We start from the raw sequence: 18,907 nt of genomic DNA, 5'->3' as shown, positions 1-18,907 counted from the left end.
GCCTCTCTGTTGACCTAGAGTGGTTGCTCGAACCCGAAGCCTTGCTCGCCATTCGCCCTGTCACTCACAAGACCAGCCCTCAAGCCCTCATCAAATGGAGGAACCTATTGGACTTTGAAGCTACTTGGGAGGATTACTCTATCATTCAGGCCCAATTTTCTCATTTTCACCTTGAGGACAAGGTTCACTTTTAGGCCGGTGATATTGATAGACCTCCCGTGACGTATGTGTATGCTCAAAGGAGTCCGAACCCTAACAAGGGGTCTGCCATAGGGAATAATGTGGCTGTGTAATTCTGTTTGGGGATTTTGTTTGGGTGTAGCTAAGGCTCATGGGAGTAAGGTGTGGATTAAATATAAATAATAGAGTATTGTAGTGGGAAGGCAAAGAGTATTTTTCTTAGCTAAGGCTAGTAAGGAGAGACCAGGCTCTTGATTTCCTAGGGATTGAATACAGCAGAATTTCCTTTTCTTCATTCTTTCTTTTCATTTGTTTTCTTCTGTGCTCTGAATCGATAAGGTAGACCTATCAGCATCTTACACGTGATGAGGAACCATTTGAAGATCCTGAGAAATATCGCATATTGGTTGGAAAGTTATATTATCTAACTGTGACTCGTCCAGATATTTCATTTTCAGTAGTGTCGTTAGTTAGTTTATGTCTTCTCCAACAATTCACCATTGGGCAGTATTAGAGTAAATTTTATGTTAGTTGAAAAGAGCACCAAAACGAGGTATAGTTTACAAGGATCATGGACACACTCGGATTGAGTGTTCCTCTGATGCAGATTAGGCAGGCTCCAAGATAGATAGACGATCCATCCAGGTTATTGTGTATTTGTTGGGAGCAATCTGATTTCTTAGAAGAGTAATAAATAAAATGTTGTGTCTAGATCCAGTGCTGAATCAGAATATAGAGCTATGGTTCAATTTTGTGTGAGGTAATATGGATTTATCAACTTTTAACTAAATTCAAGTTTAAGACTTCAATTCCAACAAAATCATGGTGTGATAATCAAGTTTCTCTTCATATTACCTCAAATCTTGTGTTCCACGAGCGAACTAAGCACATTGAGATTGATTGTTATTTTGTTCGTGAAAAAATTCAATAATGCTTGATCTCCATAGGATATATGAAAATTGAAAAACAATTAGGAGATATTTTTACAAAAACTTTGACTGGGGTGCGGGTTGATTATCTTTGTAACAAGTTGTGCGTGATTAACATCTATGCTCCAGCTTCATGGGGGTGTTAGAATATTAGTTGTAAAATTTAAGGTTATTTGTATTTAGTAATTTCCTATTTAGTCTCCTAGCTTTGTATATAAATATATACTATTCTATTGAATAAAATACACAATTTAATCACCATATTTTACAGGAAACAAAGCTCAACCAAAGAAGAACATGGAGCCAAACTCAAGGATTTAAAGAGCGGGGCTTGGAGAGTTCTAAGAACGAAAGCGAGAGAGGAAAGTGCGCGAAGAAGAAAAGAGGAACTCATCCACGTGGAACAATCAGAACAGAAAAGCGAAGGACCAACGATCCTTCCCGCCTATAAATAAAAGACCCCATCCTTCGAAAAAGGAGACGAATTCTAGCTCACATCAAACTAGTCAAAACTTTGTTGGAATACATCCTCGAGATTATTTCAAGCTCGCGAAGTAGACAAACCAGAGCGATTGTAGAAGCTGAGAAAGAATTGTGTAAGTGAAAGAGCATGCATTTTGATTTTGATTAGACCGAATCTAATGTAAAGAATTCAAAATCGAAATACAAATTTGTTGTTGAGATAATTTTTAGCATCAACAATTGGTAAATCATGGTAGGAATAAACCAATAATAAAGAATATTCCTGTACCACCTCAGCATCTACATGTGCAGTGTATCTCATGTCAATTTCAACCGCTGATGTCGGTATCAACTTTGCACCTTCAACAGCACCATGTGGTTCAACTAGGAAAATCGATGCCATAAGGCAAAGAAATTTGATTTAACTTATATGTCTAAATAAGTAATTTATACACATAGAGCTGGTGCTATAACTGAGCTTGAGATCTAAAACGGTGAAAAGTAAGCAGAACAAGTAAAGACCTACTTATTTCTTCTCATTTTATATTTTAGCGTTAGTTGCGGTTTGTGTACTGGACGTTTGGAACAACAATGATAATGTGCATGGATAGAGATGTACAGTGTTGTGACCAGAGTCAAACCCTTCCACACAGGAAATGATAAAGCTAAATAATTAGGCAATATTATAATGTTACATTGCTTACGAGGCAAGATGTATTACTTTTTATAATATATGACATTTGTGCTTGTAAGCTACATTACATTTTCTGTGCCATCCTGTCCGAAAAAGTCTCGAGGCATAGGCAAGAAGAATTAGTACTCAGGTACTTTTTGTTTCATTGTAATGGTACTGTTGTATACAATTTATTTGTGTGCATATGTTTGAATGTGTAATGTCTTTAAATTATCAGCCTGTACTTATTTTAATTTTCAGTCAATAAAAATAATAAGGTTGTGACAGAAAGAGAGCACTCCAAAGTACATTTTAACACTCTCAATGCGATATACGCTGAAGCGAACTATCCAAATCAATTCAATAACTTCAGAACAAAGAAAAATCAAGTAGATTTATTTTGCTCTTCCTCTTTGCTTTTCTACTCTCCTTTTCCTGTTACTTGGTAAATTAAAAAACAAAACTACAGATAAAATATAAACTTTGGCTCTTCAGAGGATAAGAACAGCAACTACAGTCAAAAAAATTAATCTTCACACGAGTGGGAAAAAGAGGATCATACTCTTTGGTGCGTGATCGATAATGGAGCTAAGATTTCAGTGATCGGTTCTAGGTTTCCTCTGGACCCTTTCCTTTGCTTCTTAGCATGTCTGTAAAATTCCCTCTCATGATTCTCCTGAATCTAGTATCCTCAGCCGGTGAAGGTGGTATCGCCTTTGGTGATTCAACTGTCTCTGGTGGTATCTCTACAGATTCTTTCTTGCCTAAGAGTCCACTGTCACCAAAGAAACTGCTCACAGATGATGCAATGCCAATATGAGCACCCATCACTTTACTAATGGTCTCAAAGGTTCCACCGGATCTCTCCTTCATTATAATTTCAAGCGCCTCCTTGTGTGCAGGATCTAATGCATCTGAGTCCTTCAATAAGTTCTGTATGGCAGGTAGAAGGAAATCCCGAACACTAGTTGCTGAAACATCTGTAATAAGCAGAAAAGAGATTGTGCATCAAAGACGTCAAAACTCAACAAACCAAAATAACTTTGTTATCACCAGTCAGCAGCACATTTTGAATGCCAAGCAAACACAAAAACATTGTCAAATTAGCTTGTAGATAAATCTAAAATTTGGGCTACTAGTTTGTAAGAGGTGCAATCATTTGTTTCTCAAGACACCTTCCAATAAAAAATGTTAACTGTTAACACGAGGAATCTGAAAATGTGAAACCTTCAAGTTAAATGTTTTTTTTTTCCATGTCCAGGCTTTAAATTTGGAGTGTTATCATAACCAGACTCGCTCATAAACAAAAAGTTGTAGATGTGCTTCACCTAGTTTCAGATTTTCAATGGTCAATTGTGCTCTTGTCAATTTCGCTTTTGATGATGTAAGTAAAAGAAGGAATATTGTAAGTACATTTATTTTGAGTCATAACAATTTTCACATACCCCAGGATGAAATCAATGTTTCAATACTCCAGCTAGTTATTCTTAGATGCAAATGGACAACCAAACACAGTAGCTTTGGTCACATTTGTAGAAAATCTCATAATCTGACATGACAAATCATATCGTCACATGTTTTGATACACAAATATAAGCTAGAACTGGAATTATTCCTTAAAATCTGAACACCAGAAAAAGGTAGCACAATGTACCAGCCTGCTCTTATTAGGCAAGTTTTTGTCCAAAATGTAGAGCACAATTGCACATATATGATTTTGCAAACACTAGGGGCAAATAGGGGTATGCATAAATCATCCAATCCAATGAATACCGACCGATCCAATTACAACCGACCACCAAACATTGGATATCTAATTATGGTCGGATCGGATTGAATGTTATTTTTGAATATCTAGTCGGATCGGATCGGATATTGGATGGGGTGTCCAAAAATCTAATACATCCAACATCCAATCGAACTAATTAGTATTTTCATTTAGTTTGGATGAGTAATTAAATTTTATATTATTATACGTAAAATATATATGTATATAAAAATTAACATTAAAATTTTACTCTTTTTTTCTTGGATTGGATGGATCCAATCTAATTCAATACATACTGGACCTAAAATATTAGATGGATCCAATCCGATCCAAAAAAATAATAGGTCTAAAATATTGAATATACCCAGATTAAACCAATAAATATATATGAAATACATCCAACGAATAGAACCGATTCAATCCAACATCCAATGGATGTTGGGTCGATTGGATGACTACAATTAATTAGATCGGATCAGATAGTAAAATCTAACATCCAATATATAATTGGATCGGATTTGGATAGGTCTAAAAACATTAGATATGGTCCAATGAACACCCCTAGGGGCAAACTAATTCTGCAGCAACTCTTGAAGTAATAATTTGATCATGCAAGCAACTTTCCTTGTGATCAAAACATCAATATAGCAATGCCAAAGTTATCTACAAATAGAAAGTCTCAGCATTCCTAATCAATAAAAGATTATAAACTCCCCTTGCGAACAAAAACTAGAAAGCACAAATGGAAATGAATTTAAACCAAGAAAGCATCAAATATGCATCAATTAAATTGGTTTATCATTTTCAACATTATTTATTGTAGATATAGAGGATAAGGCGAACAGGATAGGCACTAAGAAAGTGAATCAGTGACAGAAAAGAATAATACCTGTAGCATCTAGAGCACGGATTGCTTCACAAAAGGCATTGACTCTTTCACGGCGACGCATAAGATCACTGGAATTGATTGGCGTAGCTGTAAATTGAAAAATCTTTGACAAAAGATGTATGGCATATTAAGGAAAAAAGAAAAGTGGCAAAATATGAGCAACAAATGTTAAGTCCTAGGGAAATGTAAGATTATGTAATAAGAAAAGTAGAGGATATAATCTCTAAGCCTATCAGTTGTATGTGGAACAGCAATCACCAGAGCTCGAACAACACCAATTGTAGCTTCATGGGATCCATCTTCAAGAAAAGCATCCATTTGAACACGTATCTTATCAACAATCTGGAATTTATAAAATTGGTCAGCATGATACCTTGCATCAACTCCTTCAAATTGTTATTTTATAATGTACATACCATATCATTTTTGAAATGCTGGGCAACAGGTCCAAAAGCATCTATGCTTGCATATTTTACATTAAGGTTTGGGTCAGAGCCCAGAGTAACTAGAGCAGGCAAAATATGTGTGGATGCAACTTTTGCATCGACATAGGGAACCTAATAAACAAAGTTAATACAAAGTGTTAAGAGTGCAACTTCTACTATCAGTAACTAAAATCTAAAAATGAATGGCCAAAACTTACTATGACTTTCAACAGACCGGCAGCACAGATTTTCATATTTATATGAGAGCTTACAACCATTTCCCATAGGATATTAAATATCATTGCATGGTGTTCTTCAAAAGTGCTGCATGGTGAAAGATGCATACTGAGCAAACAACAGAATGTAGACAATAAATTTACAAGGCATGGTAATGCTACAAACCAAAGGAAGCGAACAGCATCAACAATCTCAGCATTGCACTTCATTGACTGAGCCTCCTTTGTAGTGCCTTCAACTAATAGATTTTTCAAGTATTCTGCCAACTTTTCTCGCATGTTTGAAGCTCCCAGAACACCTGCCAAGAGAAGAGGTAGGACACACATGGTGGCCAGTCTCTCAGCCACAGCCGTCCTTGGTCTCAAACCTGGTATGAGGGAACAATTAGAGATGCAACCAAAGCGCAAAAGAATTGTGTCAACTTCAAAATAATTACCCCTGATTTGAGAGTGGATAGCAGATGGGAAAAATTTCAAATCACCATCACCACCAACAGCTATTAAGAACACAGGAAGCATAATGTGCGTCAAATAAGAATCCCCAAAAAGTTCTGATACAGCCAACAAGATCTGCACCACCACTACTGAGATTAAGAACTGGAGGAGAACTTTCTTAAAAAAAAAAACTTATTTACACATCCAAATAAAAGAACCATTAACATCAAACAAACCTTGGTAGTTCGATTTCGTAAACTGTCTTCCTTTGGAGGTAACAAACAGGAAAACTGTATTAAATCAGGAAAGCAATCGACATGTATCCATTCAAATTCTGGCCATTGAACATGTCCCCTAGCCAAATATAGAATTACTCATAAGCATTACTAACACAGAGATAATGGAATGGAAAAGAAAAATCACCCTTGAAACAAAACAAAAAGATGAGAAAATACATAAATAAATAAATAAGGGAAAACAAAGAGCTTACCCTGCATATAATTCAAGCAATGATGTAGAAAATTCAGTTCCAGTAGTTTCAGGAATGGCAGGAAATGGGCATGTTTCAATTGCTCTTGTATGCACATAAGGAAGCAACTCGGCCAGAAGTTTAAGTAAAACATCAACATTCCAGCGTTCTCTTTCACCTAAAACATGAAGATAAGACTCCACAGATCCTTCAACCCCTGATAGTGGTGGGCAATGCTGTAATATGACAGCCATTTTAACATAAAGAGGTTATAGGAAGAAGAATGTGAAAGAGAAAGTGAAAACAAAAGAAAAACAAGTTCAAATTAACAATACCTGCACAGAACTCAATATATGTGACAGAAGAACTCTTAAAACATGGTCCAATTTGTTTCCCCATTTTACCACTGCAGGAACTAATTGCTTCAGAGTAGTATCCACCACTGCTCCAGAAGGATCACAGACCAATTGGAACATCAGTTCCTCAACCTGTAAAACATTAATAAACTATTGGAGATCCTTGTCGTAATTTACTTCAGTTTATTTCTCTTTTAAGTTATTGTTTTACGTGGAAAAGGCTCCATCCCTAGACCATGTGTTATCAACCTGTTCTAGAGCTTACATTGTAGCCATTTCTGTCAAGTCAGAAATCTTCTCCATGAGAGCCTCGAAGCATATTTAGTGAGGCTGACCTTGAAATATTTGTCCATATTTGGAAAGAGCGGTAGCAGCACAGCGAGATTACGTGCAGCAGCCTCACGAACAATAGTTGCAGAATCCTCAATCAGTTGTTGAACAATTGATAAAATAAGTGAATCGCGAATCTCAGGTCTGACAAATTCTGCAAGCTGTCCACATGATTGAGCAACCAGCAATCTACGCTCCTCATACATATGATTTATCTGCAACCCATTAAACAAGGAAAAGTTACATCAAAAGTTTAAAGGATACAGGAAAAGGTCAATAAACATGGCTGTAACTTACTTGTTCCCAACACTGTGGAAGCAATTCTGTTTCAGTTCTCATTTCTCCTACATTCTTAGCCAGAGTAACACATGCCTGAAAGGAAGTTTAAAAGATTCAAACATCATGGCGAAAATTGTATAGCCACATCACAAAATAAATGTATTCCTACATCCATAATTATTCGTCTTTGCTGTTCATCTGGACGTTTTATTAGATTAAACAAAGTGTGGGTCAAGGAATCCCGAGTGCTGCTCTCTGGATGGCGCTCGATTGCACACATGATTAGAGGAAGAAGTTCCTGAAAGTAAAGATGTCTTCAGAATAATAGCCTAGTCTTGCAGATTACAAGAAATATATTCAAAGAAAGCAAAAAACAACCTCTCGGTGGTTGATCAAGACATAAGGAACAATCTTGGGCAAGGCATCAGAAAGAATCTGAATTGTCCCTGGACCCTGCCACAGTACACACAACTTTAGAATTGGAAAGATATGGAGAGCAACAGAGAAAGCTATAGTTGGAGGCTTTAAAGCTTTCAAAAATCTAATACAGCTTCAAAATCAGGTATAATACAGGAAAAATGGACAACTTGGCAGCTTTTAATCTGTTCACGTGTATCTGAGGATATAAGGCCTCATACAGATCAATTTACTTGCCATAATTTCAGAAGCAGCTTCAGAATTGAGGACAGATGACTTTGGAAGTAGCCTGCTATCATCTGACGAAAGCTCGCTATTGAGCTTAGAGACACTCTCACTGTTCAATGAAGAACTAATATCACTGGAAGGATTCTCTAGCAGCCCTGGGACAAGTTCAGCAGATTTATCTTTGCTGACATCATAGATTTGAGTAATCTGTGATTGAGCATCATCTCCACCTACAACTCTAGAAGCTGCATCAGTTGGACTAGGAATCACACTTTTATCTTCATGTATCTCAACAATATTTTCTGATGTATGGTTATTATCAATATCAGAATGGACAGAAACCAGAGAATTCGAAGCTTCTGTAGTTCTTGATTTTAAGTTTTCTATTTCCATCTGCAGGGACTTAATCTCTTCTTTGTATCTGTCTAAGGACTCAGGATGGGCTTGATCAATATCAGTAGCAGATAAATTTCTCCCAGAACGAAAACCTTCAATTTGCATTTTCAGTGCCGTGATTTCAGCTCTGCAATCATTAAGATCCTTTCTTTGGAGCTCCAGGGACTGCTTTAAATTTTGAACCTGAAACAAAAGGTGGATTTTGTCTTATACATACAAATTTCACTTTAAGAGCAGCACATGAAATAAAATCATATTGTAACTTACTAAGTTCTCTTTGTCTTTGAGGTCCTTATGAACAGCTTCTAAGGCTTTAGTTAATGCACTTATTTGACCTTCCGCTAAATCTTTATTTTTGAGCAGGCTTGCTTTTTCATGATTTAGCCTCTCATTTTCTTTCTGTAGTGAGTCCTTTTCTCGAAGCATTGCAATTTTCTCCTGCAGAAAGGAACGAATCATTAAATATGTTCAGACCAGCAAAAGTTAAAGATAAAACAATGAATAAGTGGTACAGCAGAATGCTCAGCTACTAATAGGCCTACAGTATAAATAAAGTGTCACTATTAGCTTCTTTCAATGCAAAATAAAGAAGACATTCCCCATCCATGTACTTTGGTAAATTACCTCAGCAGCCTCTGTTGTTGATGAAAGATACTGATAATAATAATGTCGTAAGGCATCTGGTACACATGCAGGCGTATTCTGCCAAACATCTAAATTCTGATCTGCAACCTGCAAAGAAAAAAGTGAGGCAGTAATTCTTCAAGATTAATCAACAGTATAAGATACTATTTTTGGATTAGCAATATTTGGTAATTCATAATCTACAATAGTGTGCGTACTCACTTTGAGGTCTCCCAAATAAAACGGGAGAAGAAACTTCAGGGTAAATAAATAAATAAATAAATAAAACTGGTCAAAAAGTTCTAATCTGATAGGATTTTCCTCTCAAATTAGATTAGATCAGCAAGCTCAAATGTTTTTTAGTGAACTACAAGGAGAAGGAATGAGAAAAATGAGTTTTTATTGAATACTCCAGATTCCAAGAGCCCTGTTCTCTCCCACCAAAAGGTTACAAACCCAACAAAATTCTAGACACCCTCCCAAGGAGCCTCTCAACAGACTATTTTAAAACTCACTAGACTATCGTGGACGTCAGCCACATACTACCACAACTCACATAACAACTTACAACCTGTACACCCATAACTAACTTTTAATCCCCTGCTGCTGCCTTGCCGTAGCCTCTGAACTCAACAAACAATTACTTAATTGAGCAAATGAACAATGCCATGAGCATGAGTTTACAATCCCAAATTCTTCCAAATTTTAATGTGAAATAATACAATACATGCCAAACAGTTGGTGGCAGAAATTCAAAGCTGATCCAAATTATCTGTGTGCATGATGAGGACCTGCAGCACAATTCACAACAACCAGCAGCAACACAACAATACACCAGCAGCAACAATACACGATAAACCAGAAAACACAGTAGGATTGAATCAATAGGTGAGCTATTATTGAATTAAAGGTAAAATGAAACACTCTCCCACACTCGGCAGAGAGCTAAGGTAGCTCTCTCCTGATGCAGTAGAGATTTCTCTATTACAAAATGCATAACCGAAAATAACATTCCCTCTGCATACAAAAGGAAGCTCACCACTAAGTACAATTACCAAAATACCCCTTCCTAAGCCAACACATCATTGGTTTTACCTTGCTTACCCCTTCTAGCATAAGTAAATCTAATAGGAGGCCTACCATTCGTATCAGTGCATAGTAAAGTTGCAATCACCTATATGAGTCAATTGCTTAATATAACTGGCAGAACATCATCAGTACTCATGAAAGAAATTCCTATGTTTAACTTTATATAGTAAAATTGATAAAACTTGCCCTTATCACCTGATACTGTACCGATACTCTGAGTAGGTAGTATAACCCTCTACATTTTGCACTCAAACTTTAAGGGTTCATATAAGTACAATTTTCACTCTTTGATATGCCCCGTTGGAACACAGCTCAGAAATTATAGACAAGTAGCAGCATAAACAAAATAGAGAACCATAGAAGGAGTATCTGACTTTATATTGCAGCAAATAGAAGATTACAGTGAAAGACCGTGGGCATTCAAGAGGCCTAGGCTCTCCTTGATGCTGTGAAGAATTCACTTAATTCAAGCATGCCTTTCCAATTCTTCTTAGCCTCCTATATAATTATATTGCCTCCCAAACACTACCCTTAGTACAAAGACCCGTGTACCCTTTTGTTGCTACCTTCTCCCAAGCTGTGGCAATCTTGCGGTCTAACACACTTCTACTAATGGATTAAAATATGTACATAAAAACAAATAAACAGAAATGCATGTATTATGCACATACATAATTGTATGTGCATCCACAAATATATAAGTAGCACCATTAAAAAACACTTATCCACGAGAGATGAGTCCTTTCTCCATGTACACATAAGAAAAAAAAAATATAATGTCACAAACCTCTTCATAAAATGTCATGGCAGTGAGCCGGTAACCCGCTATAAGCAAATATTCCTTCACAGCACAGTTAAGATCCTGACGCTCATTGTCCTTCAAATGCCCCAAGTCAGAAAGTACATTATTTCTCTTCTGTCGCATAAATTCTGGGCCATGGTTTACAGACTCATTTACATCTGCCCCTGAATGCAAGCCCAAATTGGAGAAATGTAAAATAGAAATTACCAATTACCTAATGGGAGAACAATTTACATAGCGCCTAACATACAATGTGCCAGAAATTGCAGGATGCCAGGAACAACACAATTTTGAAAATGTGAAATTAATTCCAGAGCTACAATGGAGACTACATTTTTAGCATAGTCATCTAACCCTGCCATTTTACTAATATACTCATGCTGGAGTACCTAAGAGATAAGCATATCTGTCCATGACTACTTGATTGAGTCGACCTTAACAGTTATAGCTTTATACAACAACCTTGGTGTTCAGAAACTCAAACTAGAAAACTAGAAAACTGAAATCAACACATACAAAAGGTGTAGTCTTACGAAAATTCCAAACAATATAAAGGAAAGCCTCTTCAAAACCCAAACTTTTGCTACCTACCATTTAAATCATTTTTAGGAAAATCATTTTTCTTCTGTAACTCGGACTTAAGTTTCAAAATGTCCTCTTGGGCCAAGCGGAGCTCATACTCGCTGATTGCTAATTTTTCTACTAGTGCATCTTTCTCCTCTAGCAAACTCTGGGGATCAGCGACTGCTTTACAAGAATGAACAAGAAAATAATCGGTATTAGCAATTTAAAAGTTAGATGTAATGACAAGATTATAAATTTTGAAAGATGAAATGACAATCATTTAAAGCCATGTTTTCTATTTAATTAAACTATATGTTGTAAATTGAGAGATTATAAGGTACCATCCCGAAAATACAAACAGATATGTTAGACAAAAGATAGTTAAGAAATTACAAACTAAAAACTCATTAATGTTTTTTTTTTTCAGATTAGACTCTGAAAGAGAAGCCAATTCAATATTCCACCAATCAAATACCAAGAAAATGCAAAGAAAGTAAAGAAACGAATCAATTTTGAGAACACAACATACCACTTGACTAAAAATTCCAAACACACTCATGACACTAAAATAAAGGTAATTTCACTGGGCACATACAATTTAGAATTAACTTAGGAATTAAGACAGTTTTACAGGAAAATTAATCTTAAAATGCGAATAGATTCAAAAGGTCCACCTCTATAAATTGCAATCTAAAAGGCAGAAATAAGTGAATAATATCCCCACATTTAGTCAATATAACACAAAGAATTTATAAGAAATATGTGCTCCATTCTCAATTCTTCCTCCATGTATTTTCATATATCATACATCAAGTACTTGCTTAAGAAAAACTCTACTCCAAATTTCTTTTAACAGTTTTCATCAAGCCAGAGAAAAGGTGAAGCAAGCAATACCACAATTTAAAGCCTTTATTTTATAATTTAAGCTCTAACAGTTTATGGTTCCTAGCTGCCCCCAAGAGCTTACATGAAAATAAGTATCCTTTTTATAGGCTCTCAAGAACAGCAAACCGTAATATATCAAATGACAAGCCTTATATGATCATGAAGAGAAACCTTTTTCTTTTAATATACAGCAGATCATTGTAATTGTAATTGAAAAGGTTTCCAATCAACTCCAAATAAGCAAAACGGTCTTAATATTGTTTACATCCACTTGAGAACAATTCCGGTTACCGTGTAATAACACGAGAACTAATTATGAAAAATAAAGCTGAATAAAAGCAATTTAAACTTCAATGGAAATCAAGCAGATGACAGCAGTCCAATGTACTGTTTACCGTATTTATCATGACGAAATCAAACAACGGATCGTTTGGAAGAATCCATAATGTAGAATCATAATTACTTATTATACATGTATATATATATATATAGACACACACTTTTACATATAATTAATGGGACGGGAGAGAGTGAAAGAAGAAAACTTTGACCTCGGAGAGAGTTGAAGCGAGAGATCTGATCGGGAGGGAAGTGGGAGGGATTGGAGAAGAACTCCTTGAGACGAATGGCCTGATCGTCTCGGCCATCATCAAGGAGCTCGTGCAGAAGCTCGAATGCTGTCAACAAGTAGTTCTCCTCCAGTAGGAAATTCACCACGCAATTGCACAATGACGACCTCTCCACGTCCATCGAGCTTCTGATACAAGAATACCTAATTCCAGTTTCTCCAAGACGCCATTGATGAGCGAAGAAGGAAGAAGTATGAACTTGTCTTACAGTGCTGGATCTCTCTTGTTTTGAATTTTCTTTAGATCGAGTCTGTCATTTGAACGGAAACTCAAACAGGTGTGGGTGATGATTTCCTTTGCACCCGTACCTCATTATTCATTCTGAAATTTTTCGGGGTATTATTAGTAGGGTGATTCTACAATACACCCATAAAAAGGAAGGATGTATTGATGCACCCTTAACTTGTTTCGTCATCTAGAAGAATTTTTTAGTATAATTTTTTTTCATATTCATGTACGATATAGTTATTTAAGATATCATACAAAATTTTGAAAAATTTAAAATAATTTACAATGTAGAAAACAATATTCAAACAGTCTATTTTACACGCGTATAAAATAAAATAGTCACGCGTACAACACACTATTTGAACGTAATTTTCAGCGTGTTAAACTTTTCCAAATTTCTTAAAATTTTAGAGGTTATTTTAAATAACTATAACGTATATGACCATGAAGAAAAAATTGACTAAAAAATTATTTCGGATGCTAAAATAGATAGGAGTGCATTAATATATCTATTTTAAGGGGTGTATTATAGAATTTTCCTTATTCATAAATAATAAATTACAAAAATATTTACAATTTATAAGATTTTATTTCTTTTATTTATTAATATTATTTTGATAAAATTGATGCATAAGTCTCTAAAAATTTATATTTGATAGAAATAAGTTTTAAATTTCAAAAATTAATATTAATAGTTCTCAAGATCATTATTTTTGTAAGTATGTCGTTATATAATTTAACAGATTTGTTAAGTGTTAACAAGAATGTCATGTATTGAAAGATTATTAGTGCAAATCATAATTTAAATTTAAAAAAAAAAAAACTAAAATAAGTTATTAATAAAATAATTATTATTTTTTCTTCTCTTTTCTTCTTTCTTTATCACTTCTTCTCCAATTATATTTTTCATTTTTCCTAATTGTTTTTCTTTAAAAAAAAAATCTTCAATCTTCTTCATACACTACTTCCACCACGACCACTATAGTACCACCACAACCACCAGTTACAAATTCAATCCTCAAAAAAAAAAAAAATATAATCCATTAAGAAAGTTGGGTAAGAACTCAAATCTATAATTACAATATAAATTCAAATAGCTCATCCAATGTCATCTTAAGAACAATAGCTCACACTATTAGAACGAAATATGTTGACTCGGAAATTTAAACTAAGACTTCTAAGCCACACTCGCTCGCTAGATTGGCGAGAATGAAATAATTGTTATTTTTTTTAGTGTAGCGTAATGGTATTTTTCCAATCAATTAATAGCTTATAGTTTAAAGGTCTTAAGTTCGAACCTATGACCTCTCCTTTTTTCCATCTCTCCCTCACCACTAAGCTAGCCTTAGTGGCTTATGAAATAATTGTTAAGTACTTATAAGAGAGACACAACAAATTATAGTGGTTCACTCCTTGTATCGCGACAGTAATGGAGCTACGTCTACTTCGAGCTTTTATTTCTCACGAGATGATATTACAAAAAAGGCTTAGTGTCAAATCTCCAATTTCTAGAGAGAAAAACTAGAGAGAGAAGTTCTGACTTTGTGGGTAGTATTATGAATCTCAAAAATGAGTTAAGGGAGCTCTTCTTTTATAGGTGAAGGAGGCCCACAAAAATAAGGAAAAATACAAGTTGGCTATTTTTTACCGTAGATGATGATCTAACAGCAAAAATTAATTTCTGGAGTTGATCCTCAATTTTTGAAGTCCGAGTTGTGACGGCAGGACCCGCTCCAAGTCGGAGCTTAATTTTATAACTCCCTTGGGGTGAAATTTGGGGCAGATAGCTTCAAAATTACAATTGAAGTGTGAGACATGACTTGATAGAGCATTGAAATAGATTCAAAGCGCAAGTTGAATTGCATCAATCGAATAAATACTGAGTGAGTTATGGTCGTTTTACTGAAGGTAGTCCATGACCCAACACCCAAGTTGACATCCAACGTCCAAGTTGACATATGACGTCAAACTGGACGCTAGGTAAGTGAAAAAACGTGCAGGGTATGTACTTTAAGATGCCTGAGTGATATTTTGACATCACCTAGTCTGTTTTTGTGTTTTGGTGAAGTCGTTCACCAGTTCTCAAAGATGTTGTTGTTATGCGGAAATGAGAGACTCGAAACTCTTCATTTCTGAGTGAGTTTCCCATGTTAGAAATGAGAAATGAAAAGTTATGAATTTGACTTCTCTGACTTCAAGAATCTTAGATATTGTGAAAAACTAGACGGACAGTCGAAACAGAATCAGAATTGGATAAGCCAAACCCAAAGCACAAGGTCATTGGTCAACTTGGGTATTAGGTACTTCATTTATGAGCTCCCAAGCTATTGTTTTGAAACTTCGAGGGTTCTTGTGTTGATTATATTTTACCAGGATCTAAATTTACTAACAAGTATGTTTTTAATATCCTAAATATGAACTTCTAAAACGATGAAAATTAAACACATATAAAGTATGAGAAACCTTACATTGGTTGCAGCGAAATTAAATGACTCCTTCCGTTCAGATCTCTAACCCTTGTTCTTTTCTGTCGTAAAGTATAATCAAGATCTGAGCCCGAAACTCCTTCAGTTGTTTGGATTCTTCACAGTCTTACACACTATGATTGAGGACTAACTTGCTATGGGTGGGCATGCACTCAATCACTAAGGCTCGAATTTTAATGGTGAAGAACTCTAAGAATTTCAAAATAGTAGAGAGAAAAGAAGAAGAAGAAGTCTCAAAACACTAGTTGTCTAACAGAATGAAAACTAGGTTTTGAAGCATTAGTTGGATAATGAGACATTTTTTTTCTTTTTATACTAATTCACTTAGGGTTAGGATTGAATTATTTGGAATAAAAAAATGACAAAATAATAGCAAAAATAGGAGCATAGTGGTCGACCATATGTGGGCCCAACACTAGTTAGATTTTTACTATTTTTCGCAACCATTTATCTATTTTTCGCAAATACCATATTTTGCAATTTCAATCCTATAAATGCCAAAACTGTTTATTTAATAATTAAAATTAATTATCAAATAAAATTTTCATTCATATTATTTATTAATTCGACAAAACAAAGTCTCTTAATTAATAAATAAATCCTAAAATCTTATTTCTTCACAATCAAGCCATATCTTAGTGAAAATTCATAAACTAGACATAGTTTAATTTTAGAATTATAATTGATTAATTAAAATCAATTAACTGAGTCTTACAAGCAGTTTGTCTCAACCAGTATGGGGACCATAGGCCTATATAACCGAGCTTCCAATAAGCAGATCTAGAATTTACCAAGTAAATTCTCTAATTTATCAATTCCTCCTTTCACTACTATAGCTTTGGAATTGCACTCTCAATTATATAGAACATTCTATATGTTTCACGATATAGATAAGCTATGAGATTATCCATTTGTTATAATTCTAATGATCAATAATCCTCTATAGATGATCTACATTGAGTAGGGACAAATTTACCCTTACACTCTTCAATATATTTTATCCTTAAAATACTTAGCTACCTATAAATGATATTTCAGTGAACTAATATAATCATTAAAATGAGTACTCAACCATTTATCTCTATTAAGCCAAGCTCGAAGGAAATCATCATTTAACTTCTATATCAAATAGAAGCTATAAATTCTATATCTATGATTAGCGCTCCTACTCAATTGAACTACCATGTCTGTAACCTATATGTCATGAGAAGAATCATTTGGTCGACTTTAATGAACAGATTTAAGAACACAAATGATGCAACTGAACTAGAACCTAACCATCTTAGGATTGAGATCATTTGATCTAAGATCAACTAGGTGATCTTGAATTGAATATATATTACAATAAGTTTATTATATCTAATTCAAGTTCAATATCGGTCCCTTTCGATGCATACTCCATACATCTAATCCAAGCTTACTTTAACCAATGTCCTGGAAATGACATAGCACTTATACAAGGTGCAAGTAAACTACATTGTAGATTATCCTATCAGTTAAACCCTGTGTACTGATAAATCATAGGAATACATTTAATCACACAATCTTGACTACTTTTCACTGTGTTAACAACACAATAAATAAGAATACCAATGTGATAAGGTTTTGGATGATTTTATAAATCAAATGAACAAATAAATGATCACATGAACCAAATAACACACTAAATAAGAAATAAAAAATAAATCTATTTCTTTAAAGATACTTGAATAGAAAATATTACATTGAAATAGAGTTTTATTTAGGGCACAAAGCCCAACAAACTCCCACTAACACTAACATAAAACTATCATGTATGATACAACAAATCCATTATACTCAGGTGGAAGGCTCTTGAGAATGAATTGAACCCATTGCTCTTTTGATAATTCAATTCCCAGCAGATTTGCTTTCTAGAATTTCAGATTCATCACGATTAAGTGTGAATTAATGCTCTTGCTAGGAGACATTTTCATATTATAGAGTTCACTTGCAAAGACATGTAAAAGGTGAGGATTGGGGGTGGATTGTTCATTTTTGACACTACAAATATCAATAAACAGAAATAAATCATTTGGTTCAATTAAATTCATACATAAGTTCAAAAAATACCAAAATAAAACATTTTCATTTATTTTCCAAGGTTTCCAACAAACTGATACAGTGTTCTGTTTAGGCGAGAGTCAAAGATATAATTTATTGAATAGAGAGTAGTCAGCTCATCTAAAATGAATAACATTCTAGCAACCTTTTATTCGATCCAAAAGGGAATCTAACATTGTCTCGTTAAGGCGAGAGAGTCAAAATTATTATTATTTCATGAGCTTCTACCATTGTTTCATACCTTGTAAGTTTTACTGTTACCATCCACTATTGGGGTGGACGTTACTAAGAATTAAATATTTACAAATAATACTTATCTTTCAAAATTCTACGGCGTTAAATTGCTAATGAATGTTCATCCATTATGGATGATTACTCACTAAAACAAGAACTATGTAAAACTAACAATGGAGATTGAATACCTCTTTGATTAAAGCTCATTATTTAAAAAAAATGTATGTTTAACTAATAACTTATTTTAATCTATATATTTTAATAATGAAAATTACTTAATTTAAGTTGGTCCAAAATTATTTAAAATTAATTTTTAACTTTAATTTAATTTCCAAACAATAATTTTGAAAATATATTTATAAATAAATATAAAATTTTGAAATTATATTAAAATATAATAAAATAAATTCTTGAAAAATATCTAATTTAAGTTGTTCTAAAATAATAAAATTTTCAACTTAAATAATTTTCTAAAATTTAATTAAATTACAAATTAAGTATCTTGAATTAATCACCTTATTTTGAAAAATATTCCTATTTAAGTTGATATAAAATTAACAAATTTCAACTTAAAAATATTTTTAAAGAATGTTTGAATAACTAATTTCCTTAAAAATTCTACTTATTATTAATTTAAAAAAAAATCTAATTTAAGTTGATTCAAAATTAGTTTGAATAATTGATTTTCAACTTAAATATATTTTCTACGAAAATTCAAATAATTAAGTATCTAGAAAATCTAATTACTTATAACTTCTTAATTTAATTAAATACAGAAAAATACATATAGTTTATCTTGAATATATTTCATT

The 18,907-nt window shown here is 33.9% G+C and overlaps 1 protein-coding gene across 2 annotated transcripts; it reads right to left on the bottom strand.

Moving 5' to 3' along the window:
• Positions 1–2,378: 2,378 nt before the first annotated feature.
• LOC115723451 (uncharacterized) lies at positions 2,379–13,432 on the bottom strand. Of its 2 annotated transcripts, XM_030652939.2 has the most exons (20): positions 12,988–13,432; positions 11,579–11,731; positions 10,973–11,151; positions 9,097–9,204; positions 8,740–8,910; positions 8,086–8,655; positions 7,810–7,884; positions 7,601–7,729; positions 7,450–7,524; positions 7,158–7,367; positions 6,802–6,954; positions 6,488–6,702; positions 6,234–6,351; positions 6,000–6,132; positions 5,729–5,930; positions 5,545–5,650; positions 5,318–5,458; positions 5,120–5,243; positions 4,902–5,018; positions 2,379–3,224 (listed from the first exon to the last, which is right to left on the bottom strand). In XM_030652939.2, the coding sequence occupies exons 1-20, from the start codon at positions 13,184–13,186 to the stop codon at positions 2,854–2,856; spliced, it is 3,549 nt and encodes a 1,182-aa protein (XP_030508799.2). In that variant the 5' UTR covers positions 13,187–13,432; the 3' UTR covers positions 2,379–2,853. The 2 variants fall into 2 exon arrangements, with proteins under 2 accessions (XP_030508799.2, XP_060960024.1); XM_061104041.1 differs by having other exon boundaries at positions 5,729–6,132.
• Positions 13,433–18,907: the final 5,475 nt, after the last annotated feature.

This window comes from Cannabis sativa, chromosome 9 (assembly GCF_029168945.1).
Source record: "Cannabis sativa cultivar Pink pepper isolate KNU-18-1 chromosome 9, ASM2916894v1, whole genome shotgun sequence".
Taxonomy (NCBI): domain Eukaryota; kingdom Viridiplantae; phylum Streptophyta; class Magnoliopsida; order Rosales; family Cannabaceae; genus Cannabis; species Cannabis sativa.
This window is presented reverse-complemented; position numbering and strand designations above follow the sequence as displayed.

Excerpts from the sequence above, each read along its gene's own strand:
- LOC115723451 (XM_061104041.1), bottom strand. The coding sequence starts at position 13,186 with ATGGACGTGGAGAGGTCGTCATTGTGCAATTGCGTGGTGAATTTCCTA. Across the intron at positions 11,152-11,578 it reads TCCTAAAAATGATTTAAATG|GGGCAGATGTAAATGAGTCT; the intron begins GTAGGTAGCAAA and ends GCTTGCATTCAG. Across the intron at positions 5,651-5,728 it reads GATGCTGTTCGCTTCCTTTG|CACTTTTGAAGAACACCATG; the intron begins GTTTGTAGCATT and ends TTCACCATGCAG.